At 40.4% G+C, this 19,018-nt stretch overlaps 1 protein-coding gene across 2 annotated transcripts in view; it reads right to left on the reverse strand.

Annotated features, from left to right (window-relative positions):
• PATJ (PATJ crumbs cell polarity complex component) overlaps window positions 1-19,018 on the reverse strand; it is a 367,631-nt gene that overhangs the window by 21,946 nt on the left and 326,667 nt on the right. For both annotated transcript variants that reach the window (XM_047870413.1, XM_047870411.1), the window contains exons 37-42: window positions 16,766-16,913; window positions 15,575-15,661; window positions 10,909-11,023; window positions 9,855-9,892; window positions 5,560-5,682; window positions 4,726-4,830 (exon numbers count right to left, since the gene is read on the reverse strand). In XM_047870413.1, the coding sequence (XP_047726369.1) occupies window positions 4,726-4,830; window positions 5,560-5,682; window positions 9,855-9,892; window positions 10,909-11,023; window positions 15,575-15,661; window positions 16,766-16,913 (616 nt within the window). The remainder of the gene's footprint in view (window positions 1-4,725; window positions 4,831-5,559; window positions 5,683-9,854; window positions 9,893-10,908; window positions 11,024-15,574; window positions 15,662-16,765; window positions 16,914-19,018) is intronic.

Here is a 19,018-nt window from a genome sequence, read left to right on the forward strand (position 1 = left end):
GGCTTGAACTCACAAACCATGAGATTATGACCTGAGCTGAAATCAAGAGTCAGATGCTTAACCCACTAAGCCACCCAGGCACCCCTGTTTTCTCTATATTAATAAATATGACATCTCTCTCTTTCTCTCTTTCTTTCTCCCAACCAGCAGTTGGGCCCTCTTAAGCAATTATCTTGTGTTCTGGAGAATGTCCTCAAAGGACTGCTTCCCAAACTACTTTGTAGACAGACCCTCAATGAATCTCCCTGATTTCAGACTCTCTTCTCCTGCCTTCTATACTTGCTGTTGACTCTAAGCCTTTGTCCTGTCTTGTCAGCACTGTTTTCATTCGCTTATTCAGCCAATATCTATGATGTATGTAATGTGCCAGGCAGTGGGGATGGCGACACTGAAAAGCCTCAGATGGCTTTATTTACCCAGTTCCCAGCAATGACGTCTCCCTAAACATTGGCCAGTATTTCCTCTGCCTGCTGGCCATCTCCACTTGGACGTCTCAAACTACAAATGTTCTCTCCTCTCCCAGAATACTCCTCCTACATCCTCTAGTCTAGTTAGTGTTACCTCAATCCACCCATTCTGCTACACTCTCAAATATTTGTAAAATATCTTAAAGGACCCAGAAGAAGCCTCACAAGTTCCTTAAGTGATAAAAGTCCCTGATATGCTCTTTTTATCTTCTGTGGTCTCAAAGAAAGATACATATATGTTTCCTGGCAGAGAGTCTGTGTTATCTGATTTTGTCCAAAAAAGGCTTTATGGTCATTCTACAGACAAAGGAGCTTAACCAGACAAGCTCTCAGACTACAAAAGCAAATATAATTGACCCCTCATAGCCACATCGATCTCCACTGACCAATCTATGACTGATAATAAGAAATCATCAGACTTTAAGGGCAGAAATGTCTACCTCCTTATTACACCCAGAGATAGCAATTTATGTGTAGAGAGAAGCTTCTAGAAGTGTTGGTCATCTCTTCCACTCTTTCCCCTTCTCTACCCTGCAGTCTGCTGACCTTAATCTTTCTTGTGCAACCAGCAGTTGCTGACTGCTTTGCATGATACACCAACAGTAAGTCTTTTCCACATCATCAGACACAATTACCTGACCTTCCCTACTCTTCTGCCAATGGGCTGGCTCACCTGATGATAAAAATAGTTACCTAGTGCCAAGTCAGCTGTAATAACTATATTGCTGGTACTACATGCACATTGTTTTAATTAAGGCAAGTACACTATGTAACTGTAAGGCATTTGATGCAGGACATAAGAATTTTCTGGATTTTGTGTCTAATGCCTTTGGCAGCACATATGTTCCATACCCATAACTGTGTAGATTATAACTGTAAAAATCCCAAAGGATTCCATTAAGCTTTTAATAGCACATGGTAGAAAATAACACTACCAACTAATGTGATTAATGCAAGAGAACATTTTAAAAGCAAATGTCATTTTCTTAAAGTACAGAAATAGGAAAAATGAGGAACTCCCTCAAAGGTGTGTTAATAGGGGTAATTTGGCAGAGTGAAGTGTTAATTCTGCATGGGAGAGCTTGTGTTCATTTTCATTTAAGTTACTTTTACAGTTAATGTTACAATTTTGCACCGTCTTCTCATTTCTTTGTGAAGAAGGTAGAGCTGAACAAATTATGTCAATGTATGGAAATATCGATAATACCAGTTTTGCTAAGGGAGACTTTTTTTTTGTCTTGACGTAGTTATTACTTGAAATAACTTCCTTTTAAAGTTCTGTGTGACGAATGGTCCCCAGTCTCAGATGGAGGAGTTGCACTTGTAGGCCTCTAGGGGTCAGCATAACTCGAAGGAAGAGCAAGACTGTGCAGGCTCTGACCATGACGGAGGTGGGTAGAAGGAGGAATGTGACACGACAGCCTAACTTCCACTGAAAGTGAGGACAAGGAGTAGAGGGCAAGCTCACTTGACAGCCAGTGCCCATAGTGTTTTGATTTGTGTTCAGTAGAAACTCAGGGACCCAGATCACTGAGTAATATTTTGCCTATCACATAAACTCCCTTGAAACTACTGACAGTATTAAAAAAATGTTTATATTTTGAGAGAAAGAGAGAGGGGGAACACAAGCATGTAGGGGCAGAGAGAGAGAATCCCAAGTGGGTTCTGCGCTGTCAGCGCAGAGCCCAACGTGGGGCTCAAACTCATGAACCATGAGATCGTGATCTGAGCCAATATGAAGAGTTGGATGCTTAACCGATTGAGTCACCCAGGCACCCTACTGACAGTATTTTGATGATCCCCTGCTTACATGCTGCAGCTCATTTACTTTTGTAACATCTTTTTTGGCCCTTTGGATTTAGACCACTGAGATGGGAGAGTTAAGCACCACAAATTTGTTCTCCTCAGTATAATGGCTTTCCAGTTTGAAACAACAATAATTGTTATTAAAGATTTTATTTTTAAGTAATCTCTATACCCAACGTGGGGCTCGAACTTACAACCCAGAGATCAAGAGTTGCCTGTTCTCATCAAAACCCTAGAGGAGAAAGCAGGAAAAGACCTCTCTGACCTCAGCCATAACAATCTCTTACTCGACACATCCCCAAAGGCAAGGGAATTAAAAGCAAAAATGAATTACTGGGACCTTATGAAGATAAAAAGCTTCTGCACAGCAAAGGAAACAACCAACAAAACTAAAAGGCAACCAACGGAATGGGAAAAGATATTTGCAAATGACATATCAGACAAAGGGCTAGTATCCAAAATCTATAAAGAGCTCACTAAAGTCCACCCCCGAAAAACAAATAACCCAGTGAAGAAATGGGCAGAAAACATGAATAGACACTTCTCTAAAGAAGATATCCGGATGGCCAACAGGCCAACGTCGCTCCTTATCAGGGAAATACAAATCAAAACCACACTCAGATATCACCTCACGCCAGTTAGAGTGGCCAAAATGAACAAATCAGGAGACTATAGATGCTGGAGAGGATGTGGAGAAACGGGAACCCTCTTGCACTGTTGGTGGGAATGCAAATTGGTGTAGCCGCTCTGGAAAGCAGTGTGGAGGTTCCTCAGAAAATTAAAAATAGATCTACCCTATGATCCAGCAATAGCACTGCTAGGAATTTACCCAAGGGATACAGGAGTACTGATGCATAGGGGCACTTGTACCCCAATGTTTATAGCAGCACTCTCAACAATAGCCAAATTGTGGAAAGAGCCTAAATGTCCATCAACTGATGAATGGATAAAGAAATTGTGGTTTATATACACAATGGAATACTACATGGCAATGAGAAAGAATGAAATATGGCCTTTTGTAGCAACGTGGATGGAACTGGAGAGTGTGATGCTAAGTGAAATAAGCCATACAGAGAAAGACAGATACCATATGATTTCACTCTTATGTGGATCTTGAGAAACTTAACAGAAACCCATGGGGGAGGGGAAGGAAAAAAAAAAAAAAGAGGTTAGAGTGGGAGAGAGCCAAAGCATAAGAAACTCTTAAAAACTGAGAACAAACTGAACGTTGATGGGGGGTGGGAGGGAGGGGAGGGTGGGTGATGGGTATTGAGGAGGGCACCTTTTGGGATGAGCACTGGGTGTTGTATGGAAACCAATTTGACAATAAATTTCATATATTGGAAAAATAAATAAATAAAATTAAAAAAAAAAAAGAGTTGCCTGCTCTACTGACTCCAGCCAGGAGCCCCTGAAATTATTAAAAAAAAAATTTTTTTTTAATGTTTATTTTTGAGAGAGAGAGAGAGAGAGAGAGAGAGAGCGCAAGTGGGGGAGGGACACAGAGAGAGGAAGTCACAGAATTGAAAGCAGGCTCCAGGCTCTGAGCTGTCAGCACAGAGCCCAATGCGGGGCTTGAACCCATGAACTGTGAGATCATGACCTGAGCTGAAGTCTGATGCTTAACCGACTGAGCCAGCCAGGCACCCCTTGAAATTATTATTTTAAGGCTAGAATGATCTGAGGGGCTGGCTAGCCCTCTCTCTAAGGTGCTAAATGGTGGGTTTTATTCTTTTTACCTGTAAACCGTTCACTACTACCTACAGAAGTGTGGTGATTTTAATCATACGTTTTGGGGGAAATTCATTAGCAAAACTCACTGCAGTATCCTGCCTCTCAGTGCACCATATCAATCTCAGAGACATGTGAGGTGCTGAAATAGGAGAGGTAATTAACAGCATACCTCTTTCTTACTTCCTGGTATATTTCTTTGTGCATCTGGACGGGACTCTGGGGGACCACAGTTGATAAATAATTGTCTGCCTTAGTTGATGACAACCATACAGTGGGAATTTAACCGTGTTGGCAATCATTTATGCTAAGGGAAAAAGAGCATTGTATTTTTTCTTTCCTTTAAGAAAGGAGTGGAGGAAACAGTGCTTGGGCAGTTGGGTAACAGTTTTTGGGCATAAGAAAAGAAATCATTTCCCATTCCTCACAAACTTTGATTTACAAAAGAACGCTGGAAGCTAAAAGCCTTGTTGATTTATCATGTGAAGCAAAGAGTAATTTTTCTCCCCTTGTTATGCTTTCATATAATCATGCTCACTGCCTGTATGGGTGACATTAAAGAATTTCTGAATAAAAATAATAATTTCTTGCTCTCAACCTTCATAATTCACATCAGCAAGCACCCTGCTGGGCGGTGATGCCTACTGCCAGTGACGCTCAATCTTTTTTTGCACGCCACTTATCTGCCTCGTGCAGCTGCGTGCTCCATTGATCGCAATACCTGCAGGATAATGCGCCCGTAGGCGTTCTTCAGCAGATTAACCACATCCGCGTGAGACAGCCCATCCAAAGGTTGCCCATTAATGCTGACAATCCGATCTCCAACCTGGAAGTACAAAAGTGGAAGAAAATCACTATCATTAAGAAAAATTAAATTTGAGAAGAATGCTTAAAATTCTTTGTAAGTCATATTTCCCATTTGTGGCTATTGTGAAGGTTCCGTGTTTCTACTGTGTATGCATGTTCCAGAAACATGAGGAATTTTTATGGCTTTCCCCAAATACAGACCAATCAGAGAAACAAGAAGGGGGCCAGATTTGATCCTGAGAAGGCACGGCAGGCCACTTTTGTATTTTGGCAATGGTGGTGTTGTATACGTCCACTCACCAGTAATAGTGGGGTGTACAAATTAACTGTTCAGTAAAGCTCTAATGAGGAGGCCAGATATTTTCTCTTTTATTTTTCTACCTAAGTTAAGATGGAGGGGCAATGGGGGGGGGGGAACATAAGAGCATTAATTCTGGTTGAAGGACGATTCTCAGGTCAAATCTCTCGCAGGGGAAAATTAATTTTGGGTGGAATGGAGTGCTAAAAATGGTATCGGAGGCTCTGAAAAAGGGCTGCGATTTCTTCTTTCATCAAGAAGCTTTGATACGAACAATAATATTTTTATATGCCCAGGGGCTTAATGAATTTTAGGTGTAAACTTTCTCCAATGCATTTTGCCCTCCGTGTGGGTCTCTGTTGGAATTCCAACTTTAAACAAAGTGCCCATGGCTGCACCTTCGTCTCCTACCACATGCTGTTAGCACTTCACCATTCCCCTTTTGTTTACCTTAAGCTTCTGTGTACGTGCAGCCACACCACTGGCCTGAATCATGGCAATAAATATTGGGATATCTCCTAAGGGACTTCCTTTTCCTCCAGCAATACTGATTCCAAGGGCATCGCTGAGCTCCTAAAAAAGAAGGACAACACCATGTTCCTATATTTAATAAGAAAACCCCACAACCTGGTTGCCCCCAGATAGCTGTTGCACAAAATCCGTCCGTGCTGCAGGAGGCCAGGGAAACACAGGAGTTAAACGCAGTGCCTTTGGAGTCCGAAACACCTGTGTTTCAGTTCTAGCACTTACTTAGCTTGGGGGGAGGGATCTCAATGCAGTTCCTTAAGCTCTTAGAGCTTCTGTCTTTATATGTTGGTTTGAGGATTACAGGAGATGATATAGTGCAGTCTTGGCCTACAGAAAAGGCTCGGTAAAAGGCAACGGTAGGAGCACAAACAACAAAAAAATACAAAACAACCCTATGTTACTGCTCAGTTTAGTGGCCAATTTTGATGCAGACTTGGCAAGTATGATCTCATATGGTGTTTATGATTAAACTGCCACACATATCATGCTCTTCTGGGTGTGAACAAACACACTTGGCTCTCAAAGAGCCGCACGGCTGCATCACAATAAAGGATCTGAGAGGACACCCGCTGCAGGGACAGCCGAATTTGCGGAGAGAAGTAAGATGTGACTGAAAGTGTTCGCTAGGATCACTGGGTGAGGCAGCCTGGTTCACGCGGACCCCGGTGAAGGGATCCTGGCTGCAGTCCAGGCGTTCCCCATATTTGCTGCACAGGGTTACTATTTTAAAAATCACTCAAAGAATGAATGATGAGTTCCAGTTTCAGCCTGGTCGCGTTGCACGGCCGTGGCATCCCTCTCCTGCTGACTCATTACAGTGAACAACTCTATCAAACACGGAAACAACTACCTGAGGTTTCTGAAAAGTAAAGAAACTCAAACAAATTGTGGTGGAGGGCCAAAACTTGGAGAAAAAACGTAAGGGGTGGATTTCTCAGCTGTTTTCCTGGCAGCTTGGTCCTGAGGGTGAGCCCCAGTCAAGGAGCTGTAAAGGTGGAGTCACTCTCTCTGATATTAAAACCTATCTTGCCCCATTTTACCTCTTCTGGCCACCAGAGCCAGAGAAACCAGGCAAGGGAGCGCCTGGTGGCTGGAGAATAAGGGAAGAAAACTAGAGTAGAGAGAGCCTGAGAGAGGGATCTAATCCAATAAGAGGGATCACACAGACTTCTCAGGCTCCATTCTAAGCTTCACACGTGCAGGACAGACCGACACGGAACCGAACTGGGATGTCAACCGTCACTCACATTCTGAGCTGGAATGGGTTGATCGTCTGCTAAAGCATAAATATCAACACTCTTCAGAGTCTGTACAGCGTAACGTTTATGAGATCCAGGGTAAAATCCTAAATTAGTCTGCAAAGAACCATTTTCTATGAGACCAATTTTTTTAAGGGCTTTAAAATATGTAGAACAGTTGAAAGTAAAAATTATAACATTGTTTGGTGGGGTTCTCAATTCATCTAAATGTAAACATATGACATCTATGGCATAAATGTTAGTGGTATGGTTGTGGAAAAGGGACCTATATGGTAGCAGGGTTTCTACAGTTTTAATTGATCATTTAAAAATATATACCATTTAGTGAGCTTCAATTTTACCTCATAAAGTTGGAAAAAGGGAAAAGAACAACAAGAAAAACCATGTATGAAAGAACTTTATTTAAATTTTTTTTTTTTTAATTTTGAGAGAGAGTGCATGCACGAGCAGCCATGTGAGTGGGGGAAGGACAGAGAGTGAGAGTGAGAGAGAGAATCTCAGGCCAGCTCTACACTGTCAGTGCAAAGCCCGACTTGATGTAGGGCTCATTTTCACTAACTTTGAGATCATGACCTGAGTCGAGATCAAGAGTCCGATGCTTACCCGACTAAGCCACCCAGGTGCCCCTGAAAGAACTTTAAAAACTCATGTCACGGGGGCACCTGGGTGGCTCAGTCCTGTCAGTGTCAGACTCTTGATCTCAGCTCAGGTCATGATCATCTGATTCATGAGATCCAGCCCCATGTTGGGCTCTGTGCTGACAACACAGACCGTGCTTGGGATTCTCTCTCTGCCGCTCCCCTGCATGTGCTCTCTCTTTCCCTCTCTAAATAAACTTAAAAAAACAAAAAACAAAAAAACTCATGTCACATAAGTGTGAGGACTCATTCTTTATTATTAATAACACTACGAATGCTGCCACATCATGTCTATAAAAGAAGAATGGTGATGCTGACCTCTCTAGTCACAGGTAATTTATACCCTGTTTTCCAGCACGTTTGTGTCTAGCTTTTATTTCCTGAATGCATCAATAGTAAAGCCCTGCATGCAAAATGGCAAGATGCATTTCATCGCAAAGTTTCTGCTTGGACCATTTGTGGGAGAATACAGTTGGTAGGAGCAGGCCGTTTTATAAAAGCCTGTAAAAAACAACAACTGGCTGAAACAACTAAGGAAGCATAAAATTGATATTTTATAAATCTTGCAATGAGGAGAAATTTATGGAATAACTTGGCTTTGTTCGAATCCATCATAATGCTTCCTTAATTTGTCCATAATTTATGGACATAATTTATTGTATATGTTGGTAGATTTAACTTTCCCATAGGAAAGTTATGTCCATATGTCCCTATGTCCCATAGGAACATCTGAGTTGCCACTCTGGTGGAAAGACACTAGGAACAAATAAAACAGATTTAGCTTAAGTTGTAATCACTAATAATGGATGTCACTTCCTGGACATTTATGATATACTAGGTACAATGCCAGGCACACCATTTGCATGACCGCATTTAATCCACACAAGATTTACTTTGTGAGGTGTTATCATCCCCAGTTTACAGATAAGAAAACCTGAAGTCAGTAACTTGCCAAAGGTTATAGAGCTAATAAACGGTAGAATGCCTTCAAACACAGCTATGATTGACTCCAGAGAGCTAAGCTATGCTGGATATCTCTTCACTGCAGTTGAACCATGGTTATAGCAAGGTCATACTTCTTGAATCCCAAATGTAATGTTTAGAGAGAGAGATAGAGGGAACGTGCATGCGAGCAAGGGAGGGGCAGAGAGAGAGAAAGAGAGGGAGAATCCTAAGCAGCCTTATGCCCAGTGCGAGCCCAGTGTGAGGCTTGATCTCACTACCATGAGATCATGACCTGAGCCAAAATCAAGAGTTGGGCTGAGCTGAATGAGCCACTCAGGTGTCCCCAAATTTAATGTTTAAAAGTGATCAAAGTGAAAGTACTTTCCAATATTCTGGATATCACACAGGAGTTTGAACATCAGGATATGACAATTTTATGAACTTAAATACATATTACACAATCTTTTGGGGAAGGGAATTTAGTAACATGTATAAAAGTCTTTAAATAACAAGTGTGGCTCTTGACTCAGCAATTTCATTTCTAGAGGTACCTGGGTAGCCCAATCTATAGAGCACGTGACCCTTGATCTTGGGGTTGTAAGTTCAAAGCCCACACTGAGTTAGAGATTACTTAAAGATTAAAAAAATTTTTTTTTTGTAAACAAACAAAAACCAATTTCATTTTAGGAACAAATCCTGAAGAAATCACTCATGATATGGACAAAAAAGAAATACAAAGATGTTGTTATAAAAGAGCAAAAGTTGAGAAATGTGCTAATTGTTTAGTAGGAGGAAGCTGATTGAAAAAATTATAGCACATGATATGATGGGATACTGTAAAACCAATAGAAATCGTCAACAAATACGAGCATGACTAAAAGTTCATGCTTTAAAGTGAAAAAGACAATGGGGTGCCTGGGTAGCTCAGTCGGTTGAACATCCAACTGTTGATTTCAGCTCAGGTCATGGTCTCACAGTGGTGGGACTGAGCTCTGCACTGGGCTCCATGCTGGTTGTGGAGCCCGCTTAAAATTCTCTCTCTGCCCCTCCCCTGCTGGCTTTCTCTCTCTCAAAATATAAAAGTGAAAAAGATAAGCCTCAAGAGTATATCCATATGATACCATTTTGTTGTTGTTGTTGTTTTGTAAAACTTAAACACATGCACAAAACATAGTGGATGGGATGTACCCAAAGATTCACAGTGGTCCGTGAATGATGCGGCTTTACTGATTTTTCTATTTATGAAAGATAGACCATTTGATTACTTCAGTGAAACTTAAAAGAGGACACTAACAATCCAACAAATTATATTATAAGGAGAAAATACATTTTATGCAAATCAACAAAGATCAGAAAAATAGCAAAATTGACTTACCCTGATTATTTCAACGGTCCTTGGTCCTGTGTCTGTGCCTATAAATAAAAAAGCAACACAATTAACTTTTTAAAATTAAGAGACAACATAGTATTTCATATTATCCCATAAAAATGGTGTCATTTTCTAGGCCTTTCAAGAGAGAATACTGGAGCTAATGGCATGACATACTTTCCCCAAATCCAAAATGGCAACTATTGATTAGGGGCTACTTTGAAGAAGCCCTCTGTTTGACATGGATGTGGTCATCATCATTTGGTCTGACAAAAGCTGATGGGCTGTACGAGCAGCTGCCTGGAATATGGTGATTAAACGGCTTGAGGGGGGTGAGCTATTAGTGTTTTACTGTACATTTTTCTGCCTTAATCAAAGATAACCCTCTACTCAAGGAAAGACTTAAAAAGACGCCCTGCTCTGCTCTGCTTGCAATGGCATATGCATGTGTAACTTTCCTCAAGTGACCTGTAATTTCAAATTTTTCTCTTTGGAAATGGTTTTACTTTATGAAGTGCCTACACCCAATGTGGGATTTGAACTCACAACCCCGAGATCAAGAGTCGCGTGCTCCTCCGACTGAGCCAGCCAGGCCCCCCACTTTATGAAGCACTTTAGATTTCCGCTTTCCTACCACGTGATTTGTGTAAAATTTAAGGCAAAATTCCCAAAATGAATCTCTATGGATTTACTTTCTTTAGAACGGGCTTTTCATAAAGGCTGGGGCTTATGTGCACACGTTCAAAGATTTAAACTTAGTATCTTAACTGAAGGAAGGTGAAGAGATTGTTTAAAAAAAAATTTTTTTTTTAAACGTTTATTTATTTTTTGAGAGACAGAGCATGAGCTGGGAAGGGGACAGAGAGAGAGGGAAAGTCACAGATTCAGAGCCCGATGCGGGGCTCGAACCCATGAACCATGAGATCATGACCTGAGCCGAAGTCGGCCGCCCAGCTGACTAAGCCACCTGGGTGCCCCAAAGAGATTGTTTTTTAAAAAATATTAATATTAAAAAGTTGGGCAGTGGGATGTCTTTCCTCGAGGTGTGTCCAAGTAATACCTGAACTTTTGGGGGAAGGGTCTGTAGCTCTTTTTGTGCCGACCAGGCTTTGCAGGCTGGCGATGACAGGAGCGAGGGCGGGGTGGAAGCTGTTCTGTGCACTGTGTTGGCTGCCCTGGAAAGAAAAGCCGGCAGTCAGCTGCGTGGAGACACGGGCTTGCTCTTAAAAATTCAGACTTAGTACTTTAATTACTGAAGTAACCATAACCATATCATAGAAAATTCTAGAGAGGCTAAAAGGGAAAACAGAAGTTAGCCCTACGCATCCTCTTACCACACAACCCAATTTCATCTGACGTTTTTCCATTGCATTCCCCTTTCATTTGTGCTTTTACGTATGGTTTCAATTATCAGGATAGGAAACGTGTAATAATTTTTAAAAGTTTATTTATTTTGAGAGAGAGAGAGAGAGAAAGAGAGCATGAGCCGCCCAGTTGCCCCGAAAACTTGTGATAATTTAAGCTTTTCTTGCTCCACATGAAATCAGAAACATTTTCCCAGGCTGTTACATAGTGTTTATATATATGATTATATAGCATCACATATATATGATTATATATAAACATATATATATGATGCTAGCTATATAATCATATAATCATGTATACATGTTTATATAAAACAACTATAATAAAATCTTAACAGACATTTTCTCCTCAGTTGAAGGAGAAAGCAGCAAATATCAAGGAGATATGTTGTTTTATGAATGGGTTAAATTTTTTTCTCAAAGATTTTCCTGGAGTCAGTAGTAATCCAGCCCAATCTGTTATACTTCCATTACTGTCCTTTTATTCATTTAAATAAATATTTGAGGTCTACAATGTATTGTAACATATGGTTAGTGGCTACTCAAAGAGAGTCATGTACACAGTGGAGGACCCTTGCAGAAAATAATGTAACCAAAGAAAAAAGTAAAAAGAAAATAATGCAACCAAGAGTAGACAAGGTTTTCTACCAAATTTTCAAGGTTATGCCTCAAAATTATGATAAATTATAATTTGATCCATTTCCCTAGTTCCATCATGCAAGTTGTTTAACATTTTAACATTCTTTAAATATGAAAATTTACAAGGGCATCTGGGTGGCTCAGTTGGTTATGTGTCCTACTCTGGATTTCAGCTCAGGTCATGATCTCACAACTGTGAGATTGAGCCCCTTGTTGGGGGAAGCCTGCTTGGGATTCTCTCTCTCTGCCCCTCCCCCACTCATGCGTGCATGTGTGCACACGTTCTCTCTCAAACTTAAAAAAAATACAGAAAAGGTGAATTATACAGTAGACATTCATATGCATGCCACTTAGATTCCACAATCAATATTTTGCTGTATTTTCTTTATCACATATCCATTATCTGTTCATCAACTTTGAAAATTATTTTCAAAGCAGGCTCACATTGCCAGCATGGGGCCCGATTTGGGGCTCAAATCGTGAGATCATGACCTGAGCAGTAGCTTAACTGACTGAACTACCCACGTGCTCCAATTTAATTTTTTAAAGTGTATTTTTATTTATTTAGAGAGAGTATCAGTGGGGGAGAGAGGCAGAGAGAGAGAGAGAGAGAGAGAGAGAGAGAGAGAGAGAGAGAATATCTTAAGCAGGCCCCATACTCAGCATGGAGCCCAAGGCAGGGCTCAATCTCACACCCTGAAATCACGACCTAAGCCAAAATCAAAAGTCAGATGCTCAACCAACTGATTTACCCAGGCACCCCTATTCATCAATTTTTAAAAATTCATTTCAAAGTAAGTTATAGACATCAATATACTTCACAATGGATATGTATATTTAAAGGAGTGTTTTTATATTTTTCCTGAAAGGATTTAAATCAATAGTGCCCTAATACTCAGAATTAAGGAAGTACAGAATATTATAACTTTTGCTAAAAAATCTTAGAGCAATGTGTTTGCCAAGGCCTTTATAAATATGAACTGTGCCTGGCAGTATTCCCTCAGTTACCTGAGGAAAAGATTTCTCAAGTGTTTTTCCATTACACAGTTTGCACTACAGAGTAAAGATACTCTCTTCTGGTTGCCGGGGAAAGACATTATTTTAAAAGAAGGAGCTTGGGTGCCTGGGTAGCCCAGTCCGTTGAGCATCTGACTCTTGATTTTGGCTTAGGTCATGATCTCACAGTTTGTGAGAATGGGCCCCGTGTTGGACTCTGTGCTGGTGGCATGGAGCCTGCTTGGTATTCTCTCTCTCTCTGCCCCTCTCCCATTCACGCTCTCTCAAAAATAAACATTAAAAAAAATGACTTGTGAATTATGGATTATTAATCAAGTCTTATTTCCTCTGAACTATCTCACAGCTAATTTCTATACTATTCTTAAAATAAAGAAAGTAAATAAATAAAAGAGGCTTGGTAGCCCCCAAAGATAGAAGATCTCTCTTGATGAACCTACTTTCTCTAGGCCAAGTCAGTGAATTATAATTCTCCTTGGCTTTCAAAAGAAGACATTTATCTCCCCATCTTGTAATTGCCCAGAAAGAAATCTGTGCCCCTAGGGGGTCCTGACTGTTTTTTAAATTTTTTTTTTTCAACGTTTATTTATTTTTGGGAGAGAGACAGAGCATGAACGGGGGAGGGGCAGAGAGAGAGGGAGACACAGAATCGGAAACAGGCTCCAGGCTCTGAGCCATCAGCCCAGAGCCCGACGCGGGGCTCGAACTCATGTACCGCGAGATCGTGACCTGGCTGAAGTCGGACGCTTAACCGACTGCGCCACCCAGGCGCCCCTCCTGACTGTTTTTAAATAGGTTTTGGAATAGGGTCCTTTTTTTTTTTTCTCCAGCTGGGTCATGGGCTGGTCTTCAATTCACGATCATGGAGAACATATCCTTTCCACAGCCAGCTATAAGCCTTCTTTCAATTAGCCAAATATGACTGCTGCCTCTCATATAATCTTAGCCAAATTTTAAGGAGAAAGTAAGGATACAACATGTTTACTGTTATTCTTAAAACTGAGTCAGACTTCTACCCCCTGAAGTAAAAATTCTGTGTAAGAAGGTAAGGCACTTTGATACTGTCTCAGGTTTACAAAATAGAACAGCTCACATTTATATATCAGATAAATGGTGATGATGGTTTTATTGACATTTAATAATAGACCTTCTAAATTTGTTAGCTCTGCATTTAACCTGAGTGTGAACTTTATTAATCACCCAAGACATTCTTCTTATACATGTTCCTCAAGGGCAGAAATCTAGTTCTACTTACTACCTCTTCCTTCAATTCAAACTTTTCTTAAAACACTGGAATCCTTTGTATCCCTTTGTGCTTTTGTATATGCTAGTCCATCTGTCTGGGATGCCTTCTCCCTCTTTTCAACCTATCAAACTCCTTTTGCAGTGAGACCCAAAAGGGCCTCCTTTGTGGCGCCTTCCCATATTCTCCAAAGAGGAAAAATTTTATCCCTAGGATTGTTCAGGGATAATCTAACCTCCTGTTAGATTAGTGAAATTAGCCATTAGTGAAATCACTCAACAAGTGAATCTTCCACTAAGGAAGAAGCTGAGACAACTATTTTGCATCTGAGGTTCCCACTGTTGATACAAGTCTGGTTAGAATCATTATCAACCATTTACTCCTGGAGTCCCATGGCAGCGCTGTGTCTTAGTACACATGATATTTGCTGCTCATTGTGTAGACCAGAAATGAAAGAGATAAAATATTCTAAACTTAACATGATGTTTATTGGGTTTCACTGCTTTCAAGATTCTCTAAGACAAGATACCTAGTCTGTGATCCTATCCGAACAATGGTATTTTTTTTCACCTATTTTCTAATACCAATGAAGCAAAAGAGGCAGTTCGTAGCATTCCAGAAGCATTCCTGTATGCAAACCACAAACTCAGAACGACTTCTGAACAAAGGCCTTGGAGAGGCTTTAAGCCTATGGCAACCAGGGAGAGGACTAAAACTCATGCTTTTAACCTCAAAACAAAGGCCCATCTATAACCCACAAAGGGGAATGGAGGTCACAGGCAGGTTTCTACAGTTTCATTATGTACCAAATGGGACTAAACATATAGTCTACCATCTTGATTTTTTCAGCCATTATAATTAAAACAAAATAAAAAACCCCAAAACTTTGAAATATACTTTGTTAAAAAAAAAAAAAAAGTGGCACTTACATCAGCCTTGCAAATAAACATAAGATGTTTGCTAACCTACAAAATGTCACCCACTAAGGCCTCCCTCTCATAGGATAACCCCCCATACTTCACTCTCTTAGGAATAGACCATTAATTGCCCTCAGCATGTGTGAGTGGCTATTCACAAGTTAACTTTATAGCAATATTTAATTGAACGAATAGAACAATGTTGTGCTAATGAGGGTCAAATTGCCACCAGATGTTGCTTCTTTCTTTTTTTTTTTTTAAATAAACACAGCTGTGTACATGCATGCATAGGCAATACAGAGCTAATAGTGGACAACAAAAGTAGTTCTGAGAAAACACTGGCAGGCAATAAAGGAGAGAAAAATCTAGGGATTAATGAATTTCCATCCCACCTTTCATTTTTATTTCAAACACATTAAAATGCACTGAACTTGGTATTGTGAATATGCTGTATATTATACATTATTTCCAAACAACCACTTATGAAATGGGGACTTTCTCTCAGTGGGGACAGGTGAGTCAGTGTGATGGGAAGCCATCAACAACCTGACTGTTTTGTGACGTCTTCCTTGAGGAGGTCCAGGAACCAGCACGGAGTCTTCCAATCTCTAGCTGCACCAGCCCCTGTGCACACTTGGAAAGACAAGAAAAGAGGTGAAAACCAGCATTTATACTCTAAAATTATCATGGCAGGGCCTCCGCTCATCTCTGCAGCCAACAATTGTAAACGGGTGACAAAAGCAACAGGCAAAAAGGAAATTCAGTCCTCAAAAAATCACACAAAACAACAGAAATTCACCAACTCAGCGGTATTCACGTCATGACTTCATGACTTTTTAAAACATGGTAAAAGGATTACATTTCAATTCACCTCTTTTCCTTTTCCCTTCTGATGGAATATTCACGAGCAGTGACATAATTAAGGAAAAGTGGGTGAAAGGAAGACCGAGAAATCAGACATGGAGATAATCTACAAATAACTTCTCTCCTAAGTCACAACCAAGAGTTGACTACACTAGAAAATCAGGATCTTGCAATAAACAAAATTCTTTTGTCTTTGCAAAAGCTTCCACAGCTATTTGTGAAACAGCATAAGACGCAGCTGGTTATAATTCAATGCAAAGTTACAGGAGCTTTTATTAATCCGTTTCCTCCAAAGGAGGTAGGGTCCATGTTGCAGAGACACTTGGAAGGGAAGGAATTCTGAACCTTTGCCTCCCTATGACTTCAGTGAGGAATGGCTCTCGTGGTGAGAAAACCACTCAAGCAGACCCTTGTCATCTTGGGCGTGCTGCTCTACTTTTTCAAACTTCCTTTGTGAATCAGAGGACTTGGTCTAGATAATCTTTAGTGGTCCCTCAAGCAGTAAAAGCTAGATTGGGTAAATTCACGACAATACAGCGTTAGAGACAGAAGGAGGAATTTTGTGATTCCAGGAGAACTTATACCATCTAATGCACTTGAGGATAATTGTGGATACTTGGATTCTCACAGGTATAAAAACTAGCTTAGAAATCCCCAAAGAGGTTACTCCTCAATCCTGTTAGTCATTATAGCAGCTTTCTTGTAAAGCTGTTTATGATGGGTTAAAGTAATCAGAGTTTAGATCTCTAGTTAAAACTCGAATTAGCAGAAAGTCTAACCCATTTTATAACCAAGCCAGTTTAGAACTGTCCCCCGCCCCGGTCCCCAGACTTTAGTTACACCAGCCAGGCAAAAAGCAGCCTGGGGACTCACCTTGAGGACAGTGGCCACCGTCTCCTGTGAGGCATTTCTCATGTCCTCCCCATTCACAGATAAGATCTGATCTCCCTGAATCAATCTCCTATCAAGGTCTGCAGCTCCACCTTTCACGATGTCAGAAATAAACACTCCACTTCCATTTCTGTGAATACCATAGAGCAGTGGGTAATGGCACAATTTAGTATTTCTTTAGTAAATCTGAGATTACTGACATTCTACACAGTTTCACTAAATCCTAACGCTTGGAAGAATGGTCCTACAAAGCCATCTCATCCAATTATATCCCCTAACTTCCCAAATGATAAACCTCAGAGTGCTTGCCTTTTAAATAGTTTATACCTATTTGTGCTGCCTACTGTAAAATTCATTTTTATTGGCCCAAGGGCATTATTTCTGCAAGAGGATAATCTTAGTGAAATGAAATGGAAATTCACTTTAAAAAGCATAGTACTCTTAAAAAAATTTTTTTTAAATGTTTACTTCTTAGAGAGAGCAAGAAGGGGAGGGGCAGAGAGAGAGGGAGATACAGAATATGAAGCAGGCTGCAGGCTCCAGGCTCCACAATGTCATCCCAGAGCCCAACGCGGGGCATGAACTCACGGACAACGAGGTCATGACCTTAGCCGAAGTTGGACGTTTAACTGACTGAGTCACCCAGGCACCCCTTAAAATGTACAAGTTATTTCCTTATAGATTAAGTACTCTTAAAATGTAAAAGTTATTTCCTTATAGATTAGCTCACTTACTAGTATCTGATCAATTTCTAGTTTTATCACTCTTCCTTTTCCTGTTGTTACTAAGGTTTTAATTATAATTATTTATTTGAGGAGTAAATAAATTTGTATGTCTCAAATTCAAGAGGTTAAAAAGTGGAGAAAGCACCTGGGGCTTCCTCATTGTTTTTTAAGGCTGTATTCGATTCTCCAGAGGTTCTTTACTTTCATGATGAGTAAAATATATAGATAAAATATAGAGGTTATTGTCAGTCACTAGCTGTTGCAAACAATGTGCAAATGGGGAACATATCTACAAGAATACTGTTAGGATACATTTCTAGTTGTGGAATTGCTAAGTCAAAGAATTGTGCATTGTGAAAGCGTATACACCTGATCCTTTACAATGGAACATTTTGGGCTAAGGAACGTGAATGTTCCTTACAAACCCAATCTGAAATACTAGGGTTGTACGAAGATGGTTTTATCAATCCACTATGAGGCAATAAAGTAAAAACCATTACTCTCTGTGGAATCTTGCCAGGCATATGCATGTGTCACAGGTAAGCAAACTTCAACATGGGTTCTGTCAGGTGCTCTGCACCAGGTATGCAGGAAGTTTGTTTAGAAATATGAGTCTCAACGTTTTTGATTTGTAATGCATTTTCTGAGTGACGATTTAACAGTGCTGAAGAATGAGATCAGGACAGCACAGTACCTGGCACAAAATCAGTGCTCTCAAAAACTCTCTAATATTTTATTTTAATAACAGCTTGGTCTGCTGGAAAAAAAACACTGGGCTAGCCGTCAGAAGTCTTTGAAGGCACAGGATGTAATATATGTAAAACCATTTCAATGCTCCCTAAGACGATGGTTGATAACCATTTAAGGCCATATTGGGGCGTCACCTGACAATCTTGCAGCCCTGTTGGAATAAAAACACACCAAATAACTAAAACCAGTAAACCATGGAAGCTGGAATTGCAGTTGCAAGATATGACTTACTTCTCTAATCTACTGATATTATTCTATAATGCCTATCATATGGGTAAGTGGCACAGACTTCAAATGAAAAGCCTAGCCACCAGGATCTACCTACATTTTTGGTGCAAGTTACCTTTTGGGGACATCTTTCTTAATGAAAACTACTGTCATAAAGAATTTGTCTCTCAACTACACTTATTCAGCTAGTTTTTGAAACTCACCAGCTAGATGTAGTTAACAGCATAAGATTAACATGGTACTCATGGCAGAGGAATTTTCTTTCTCTTTAAAAAAATTTTTAAAGTCTATTTATTCACTGAGAGAGAGCACAAGCAGGGGAGAGGCAGAGAGAGGGAGGGAGAGAGAATCCCAAGCAGGCTCTACACTGTCAGTGCAAAGCCCGATGTGGGGTTTGAACCCACGAACCATGAGATCATGACCTGAGCCAAAGGCAGATGCTTAACCGACTGAGCCACCCAGGCACTCCGGAATTTTCTTAACCCAATTCTGTATAAACCTATCTCTTGATATTAGCTATTTCTTGGGTAAA

The sequence above is a fragment of the Prionailurus viverrinus genome, chromosome C1 (genome assembly GCF_022837055.1).
Source record: "Prionailurus viverrinus isolate Anna chromosome C1, UM_Priviv_1.0, whole genome shotgun sequence".
Lineage (NCBI taxonomy): Eukaryota > Metazoa > Chordata > Mammalia > Carnivora > Felidae > Prionailurus > Prionailurus viverrinus.